The sequence below is a fragment of the Belonocnema kinseyi genome, chromosome 10 (assembly GCF_010883055.1).
Source record: "Belonocnema kinseyi isolate 2016_QV_RU_SX_M_011 chromosome 10, B_treatae_v1, whole genome shotgun sequence".
Taxonomy (NCBI): domain Eukaryota; kingdom Metazoa; phylum Arthropoda; class Insecta; order Hymenoptera; family Cynipidae; genus Belonocnema; species Belonocnema kinseyi.
Window position 1 is genome coordinate 5,535,809 of NC_046666.1, and position 7,821 is coordinate 5,543,629.

A 7,821-nucleotide genomic window follows, 5' to 3' on the forward strand; every position below is an offset into this window, starting at 1 on the left:
TTCTATAGTTTAAAGTGCTGCATTTCAAAGTGCTGTAATTTAAGTACTATGGTTTAAAATATTATAGTTGATGTGCTGCAGTTTTAAAGACTGGAATTTGAACTGCTGTAGTTTAAATTGCTACAGTTTGAAAATCATGTTTGAAGGGTTGGAATTCGAAGTGCTGCAGTTTAAAAAGCTGTAGTTTCAAATGCAGATGTTTTAAACTTCGGAATTTGAAGTGCTGAAGTTTAAAGTGCTTCTGTTTGAAGTGCAATAGTATAATAAGCTGCATTTTAAAGTGAAGCTGTTTAAAGGACTAAAGTTTTAAATGTTGTGGTTCGAAGTGCTGCAGTTCTAAAGTCTGCAGTTTGAAGTGCTGTAGTTTAAATTTCTGCAGTTCAAATGCCGCTTTTTAAGATGCAGTAGTTTAATATGCTGCAATTTAAAGTTCAGCAGTTTCATTTGGCTGGAGTTTGAAGTGCTGCAGTTTAAAGTTCTGGAATTTGAACTGCTGCATTTCAGAGGGTCGCAGTTTAAAGGTTTGGAGTTTCAAGTTTTGCACTATAAAGTTTTATAGTTTGGATTGCTGCAGTTTAAAGTACTAAAGTTTATAATGTTGTGGTTTGAAGTGCTGTAGTTTAAAGTGCTGCAGTTAAAAACCTGCTTTTAAAGGTTCAGTAGTTTAATATGCTGCAATTTATAGTTCAGCAGTTTCATTTGGCTGGAGTTTGAAGTGCTGCAGCTTAAAGTTCTGGAATTTGAACTGCTGCATTTGAGAGAATCGCAGATTAAATGTTTGGAGTTTCAAGTTTTGCAGTATACAGTTCTATAGTTCAAAGTGCTGCAGTTTAAAGTAATAAAGTTTAAAATGTTGTGGTTTGAAGTGCTCCAGTTCTAAAGTCTGCAGTTTGAAGTGCTGTAGTTTAAAGTTCTGCAGTTAAAATGCCGCTTTTTAAGATGCAGTAGTTTAATATGCTGCAATTTAAAGTTCAGCAGTTTCATTTGGCTGGAGTTTGAAGTGCTGCAGTTTAAAGTTCTGGAATTTGAACTGCTGCATTTTAGCGGGTCGCAGTTTAAATATTTGGAGTTTCAAGTTTTGCAGTATAAAGTTCTATAGTTTACAGTACTGCAGTTTAAAATACGTCAGTTTAAAATACGTCAGTTTAAACTGCTGCAGTTTGAAATGGAGTTGTTCTAAGGTCTGGAGTTTGAAGCGCTGCAGTTTAAAGTACTGTAGTTTGAAGTGTAGCAGTTTTAAGGGCTGGTATTTGAAGTGCTGCAGTTTAGAGAGTCGCAGTTGAAAGCTACAGTTTAAAGAGCTGCAGTTTGAAATGCTACAGTTCAGGGTGCTGCAATTTATAAGGTTTCGGTTTGAAATTCTGCAATTTGAATCGGTGCTGTATGAAATTCTGCAGTTTAAAGGATTGCAGTTTCAAGTATTGGATCATCCAAACAGATCCTAACAACTGGTAATTGATGCACCATTAAAATCATCTATTTGGAATTCTAATTTAAATTGAGTTTGAAAATTCCCTTAGCTTGCAGTGTTGAAATATCCAAACAAACACTGGAACTTGGATTTATGACGGATTTCGGGGCTTTCTTGCAGTGGCCTTGACGTAAATCCAGGCAGTCCAGACGCATGGTAGAACCAGAAATGTAAACAGCCTCTCCCTTGGCCCTGCTGCGTCTCTCACAACGGCATCAATTCACGGAAGGACATAAATCCGGACGCCTTAAATCCAAGTTCGAGTGTATTTAGATAATGTTTGGAAACCCAATTAGATTACGTTTCAGAACAACCAACCATATCATAGCTATAACAGGGACTTAGTGCGCCATTGGCAACAGTCTTTTTGGAAATTCAAATCAGATTGGGCGTGGAAATCCAGAGGTGTTACAGTACGGAAACAACCAAACAGAGCCCAACAGAATTAAGGGATATTCTGTGACTCCAGATATTTTACTCTTATGGGACTTTTCAGTGATCCATTGATGCTATCTTACTAACATTAAATGAAAAAATTATCATTTGGGTCTTTTTTATTGCGAGAAAAGGTTATTTATTATTATCTTTAATATAGAGTATATTTTAGTATTTTATTAGGCTTTGGTATTTTATATTCAAGTTCGAACACATTTATCACGTTTGGAGTTTCTGTCGAACTCACACTTCTCATATTGAAGGCATTTCACACCTGCACAGTAGACAACTTCACCTGCAAGAAAGAAGATTGATGAGAAATTACCTGAATTGAAATTGAGAGGTTTTGTTATTCATAAAATTATTTTTTGAGACTAAATTCTACCACTACAGAAACTAATTAATATTATTTTTCATTTTTATACCCTATGACTAAAGTACGAAAAAATTTGAAAAAATTTACTGTTTCAATAGGACTATTTTAGTACAAAAGTACCGAAAAGGCCACTTTTTTTAATTTTACAAACCCTAAATTATTTTTGAGAGAAAAGACTAAAAAAATTCGATTTGATTTATATTCCAAATTTTTACAAGTGCTTGTGGTATATGATTGCGCAAGGTTTTTTTTCATGCTAAGTTTAAGGTTCTGTTACCTGCTGAGTTATCTACATAGGATAATTATCATCGGTCGGTAATTTATATTCCCTGATGATTCATAAAACAATTACCTTAAGTCGGTAGTACAGATTCCTGCCATAGATCAGACTTCATGTGGTGTATGCTGCTATATCATTATCAGCGAATACCTGCATCGACCGATGGTAATTATTTGATGTCGGTAACTCAGTATGGAACAGAACCCTGAACTTAGCATGCAACAGAACCTTTCTCGATCGGTAAATGTGCCCTCTTGCTATAAAACCCAAGACTTTTTCGTATCACGAACACTAGTAAAAAAATTGAATGGAACTTTTCTAGTACAACAATTATTTAGGACTTGTCAAAATTAAAACACAATCAAAAATTTTTAAATTATCATAGATGATTCTGTTCCGAGAAAATTAAGATTGAATGTCTCGATATCACAGAATCAGAGACGTTTTTTGCTGTAAGGTAAATGAAAAATAAAATATATATTTTTTCAATAGACGATAATAATTTTACGAAATATCGATATTGAAAGGAAGAACAAAATTATTAATACTCGTTTAAAATTCTTACTAAATATGAATTAAGTTTAAATTTAAACATTTTTCTATTAGTGTGACTAGAAAATGAGATTTCGAACCAATCGTTTTAACACATTGTATATTTCATTTTAAGAATTCTTTATATATTTAGCAAATTTTTAGAAAATGTATGATTATTTAGTTCTGTACTGCCAATATTCAAATAAGCAATGAATAAAGACTCTTTCCTTTACAATAGGCTCTTTAACAGTCACTTACAAAAATTAATCCATTTTTTATCATTATACTTATGTATAATGTATGGTCACGTATAGTTTATATTATTTTCGATAAAGTGATATTTTCATTGCTCTTAAAATCGATACTAAAATTTTTCTAAATAATCACAAGCATCATATGATTGCAGAATTTTTGCAAGATTGATGAAGTTTTTAAGGAAATTATGAAAAATTATCTTTAGCAAATAGTTTAAAATTACACCTATATACTTGTTTTTCAGAGACAGATTTGCATTTCACTAGTTTCGGAAGTGTTTAAAAATAAAGTACTAAAAAACCGCAGATAACGTGGGCTCTAAACTATAATTTGGATCTTCAAATTACACCGCTTAACGAATGATTGTATGTCATTAAAAATAATTGCAGGTTAATAAAAAAATCTGCAAGTGAATACCAAAGTTTTTAGTAAAGAATAATTAGACAACTTTATGCACTATTCATAATCGAACAAAATTTTGTAATTAAATGTGAAAATTTGTCGGTACTCCTGCCCTAAAAAAGTTTCAATCATAAAGAACATATTTTGAAATTGTTTGGTACTTGACTCAAATTTGAGTAATACTTTTTTGGCACATAAGTCTTTTGACAGAGATATGAAAGTAAGGGTAGTGAGGAAAAAAGTGGAAAAGTAGTGGGAGTCAGAGTTGGGAAAAAAGGGGGATTTAGGGGAAATTAGAGGAGCGAAATTAAGGAGAGTGATGGGGAATAAGGGGAGTGGTAGTAAGAAGATTAGTAGAACATAACAGTAGGGGAAATAGGAAAAGTAAGGGGTTAGGGAAGTAAGAAAAGTAAGGGTAAATGAGGGATGGGAAAGTAAAGGGAGTAGAAAATGAGGAGAGTGATGCGAAATAAGGGAAGAGGGAGTAAGGAGATTTATGGGAAATAAGGGGTGAGGGAGTAAGGAGGTTTACAGGAAATAAGGGGAAAGGGAGTAAGCAAAAGTAGTTAGAAATAAGGGTAGGGGCAGTAGGGTAAGTGAGGATGGAGTGAAAAAAGTGAGGGGAAATGAGGATGGGGAAGTAAGCGAAGTGAGGACAAAAGTGGAAAAGTTGGGAGGATATGAGCTGCGGAAGTACTTAGATTTAGGGGAATTGAGAGAAGGGGAAATAAAGAAAGTGTTGGGAAATAATGGGAGAGGGAGTAGGAAAAGTGGTGAGAAATAAGGGTAGGGTAAGTGAAGGAGAATAAGGGGTGGGAAATTAAGGGAAGTGGAAAATAAGGAGTGATGTGAAGAAAGTGGAGTGGTAGTAAGGAGAGTAATGGGATATAAGGGGAGATATAAGGGTGGATATAAGGGGAGAGTAATAGGGGAAATCAAGAAGGGAATGAGATAGCGGTGGAAAATAAGATAGGGGAAACGATGGGTGGGGCAAGTGGGGATGTTAAGGGAAGCGATGTGAGAGAAAGTAGAGAAAGTGGTGGGAAATTCAGGAAGGGAAAGTAGGGGGAACTATGGGAAATGGGAGTAGAAGGTAAAGAAAATGAGGGAAAGGAAAGTAGGGGGTTTAAGAGGAAATTAGGGGAAGGGAGCAAGAAGAAATTAGGGTAAGCAAAGTAGGGGTAATGTGGGGGTATTAGGGTGACTTTTTTCTTGTTCGGATAAAAATAGTTGCTTCTTAAAAACAATGCATATTTGTTATAATATACTCATACCTTTAGACGATGATTTGTAACCTCCGTCAGATCCTGTATTTGTTGAACTAGGCGTAGCACATGATTGGTTTCCACATTTATTTGGACAGCACTTTTCATTAGAACTGCATTGATAGTCACTCACACATGATGGCGTACATTTGCTGACACTATTTCTCAATGGACAACTTCCTCCTTTATCTGTAACGTAAATCATAATCATCAGCTTTGAAGTAAATGAAAATATGTCTTCTTGCCTACAAGGATCGCGTTATCTTAAACTTATAGTCACATCTAGTAAAAATTTTTTATAGTTTTTAATTGCTCAGAAGAGCCGTAGGTTTTATTCTAGATGCAAAAATTGTTCTAAATTCTTTTTTGGATGGTTTTGATTCCACCTCAAGCTTTAGCTGTTTTATGCATCTTATTTAAGATATAAAAGATGCACTTTTCAACTTCAGAAAATATCAAATATTAGTATTTAAAAAAAGATTTGCGATATATGACAGGTGTAAAAAAAATATTAGGTACTATGCCGACGGAAACTACAAAAGTAGAATGTTGTTGTTTGTATTCAAAATACAGAATATGTTTGATTGTTTGGTTCCAAATCATGGCAATTCATCTGTACGAGATTCGGTTGATTTTTTTATATTAAGTTTTCCATATCGTCTTTCGTCAGTACGTGAAGGCAAACCATGCTTATATATAATAATATGTATATGCATATGTGTATGTGTATGTTGTATCAATTTCAGTGTTAACATTTTTTTTATAATATTAAATGAAGAGAAAGTACATGGAAGAGAAAGTACATGGAAGAGAAAATACATCATGAAACTATAATAATCGTACAATTTTGTCAGTTGTTTTGAAAGCTGCGAGGAATGGTAAAAGCGGCAACGGCCTACCGATGTCCTGGCAGTTTTTCACCATATAATAATTTATCTTATTTCTCAAGTAATTTCCTGCACGCGTTTCCTTCAAACGCGTCACCGTGATAATTTTTAAAACCAAATTATGACTCTGAAGTCATTGAATCCTATATCATCAATTTATATATGTATTTTATCCATTTATTTTGTAATATAATCGTCTATTCCATCCTATGTGTAATTTATTTACTGTAAAACTAAATAAATATACAGGAATTAGGCATCATAAATGTATATGATTTAACAGTAGTTTCCTTTTTCTATCATATAAACAAAATTTTATTGTTGAAATAATACAATATGGAGAAATTAAAATAAAAAATTTAACCGATTCTTTTACAGATAAACATTTATGATGCAGGACTAAAGATATTCTGTTTTTGGATACATAATTTACCATTCTATTTTTGTAGTTTTTCTCGGCATCGCAGCTCAAATTTTTTGTACTTCCTGATACCTGTGATGCGAAGCTTTAGAGTTATATTTTAAAACCGTTATAACAGATTTTTCAAAGTTAAGTTAGGATATCATGTGACATTTTTACCCGGAAAAAATCAAATTATTTTATAAAAGTTAAATTAAAATTTTATATTTATGTTTAGATTTTAATTTGTGAAATGTGATAACCTCATTATACATGGTACTTCAGCTTTAGATATATCTGCATTAAAGTTTCTTGATTTTATATCTCTTTTCATATAAATCATTTTTAAAGTTAATCTTTTTTTAAGGTATTGTCCTATGTTTAAAATTTTAACGTTTTGAATATTAAAATCGAAATTGAGACACGGATGTCCGACGCTCGAGCAGCCGCATAAATAATGTCCGATGAAAATTTTAAAAGATGCCAAATCATTAAAAAAATATATGCTCGTAGAAAATGAGAAAGTGGAACTTTTTTCTCTCTGCTAAACATGCTTGGTCATGCTCACACAATTGAGGCTCCGGATGCAATAACTCGCCCGACGCTCGAACAGCCAAATAACACAGGCCGACAAAATTTGACATGTAAAAATTACATTTTTTCTTAAATTTTAAAGCAAAGTGATTAAAGTGAAAAAACAAAAAAATTTTAATCTAAAATAAAACAGAATCAAAAAAATTCAACCAAAAAGAACAGAAGACGATTTTTCGCAAAAAAATGTTGTTTTTTTTATATGAAAATGCGGTTCTTTTTAGTTTTCACCTTTTAATTACAAACAGTTAAATTCAAACAAAGTAAAAATCTAAAATTAAATACTCAATTTTTAAGTTCAAAAATTAATTTTCAAACAAAGAAAAAAGAAATTCAACAAAATAGTTGAATTTTCATTAAAAAAATAAATTTGCAACTAAAAAAAATCGCAAATAAAAATGAAATAGTTCAATTTTCATTTAAAAATAAGTTTGGACCAAAAAAAGAAGGTTTGAACAAAATCCTTAAATTTTCAACCCAAAATAATAAATTTCCAACCAAAAAACATGAATTTTCAAATAAAATTAGTAATTTCATACCAAAAAGTCGAGTTTTCAACTAAAAAATTAATTTTGAACCAAAAAAATTTTTTTAAGAAAGTAGTTAAATTTTTAAGCAACGAAATTAATTTTTAAACAAAATAAGCTAACTTGCAAACACAAAGGATAACACAGGCCGACAAAATTTGACAAAGGTCCGGAACCAGAGACCAGACCTAGTATACCCGAAGGTTTTTGCTGCGCTGAATCTGAATCCGACCTCAGAAAAATTCCATCACCCTCAGTTTTCGAGATATCGTAACCTGAAAGTGAAAAAAACACCGTTTTTGCTATATTTGAGGTTACATAGCATCTTGAATAATTTTTTTTTTCAAAAACGGGCGAAAGCATCACAAAGGAGCACCCTTGCCCTCTGAAATCCATTT

General features: G+C 32.4%; 1 protein-coding gene across 1 annotated transcript in view; it reads right to left on the reverse strand.

Annotated features, from left to right (window-relative positions):
* Nucleotides 1–2,021: 2,021 nt before the first annotated feature.
* LOC117181648 (waprin-Thr1) overlaps nt 2,022–7,821 on the reverse strand; it is a 14,767-nt gene continuing 8,967 nt past the window's right edge. The window contains exons 3-4 of the mRNA XM_033374543.1: nt 5,028–5,207; nt 2,022–2,201 (exon numbers count right to left, since the gene is read on the reverse strand). Coding sequence (XP_033230434.1) covers nt 2,107–2,201; nt 5,028–5,207 — 275 coding nt within the window. The 3' untranslated portion in view covers nt 2,022–2,106. The remainder of the gene's footprint in view (nt 2,202–5,027; nt 5,208–7,821) is intronic.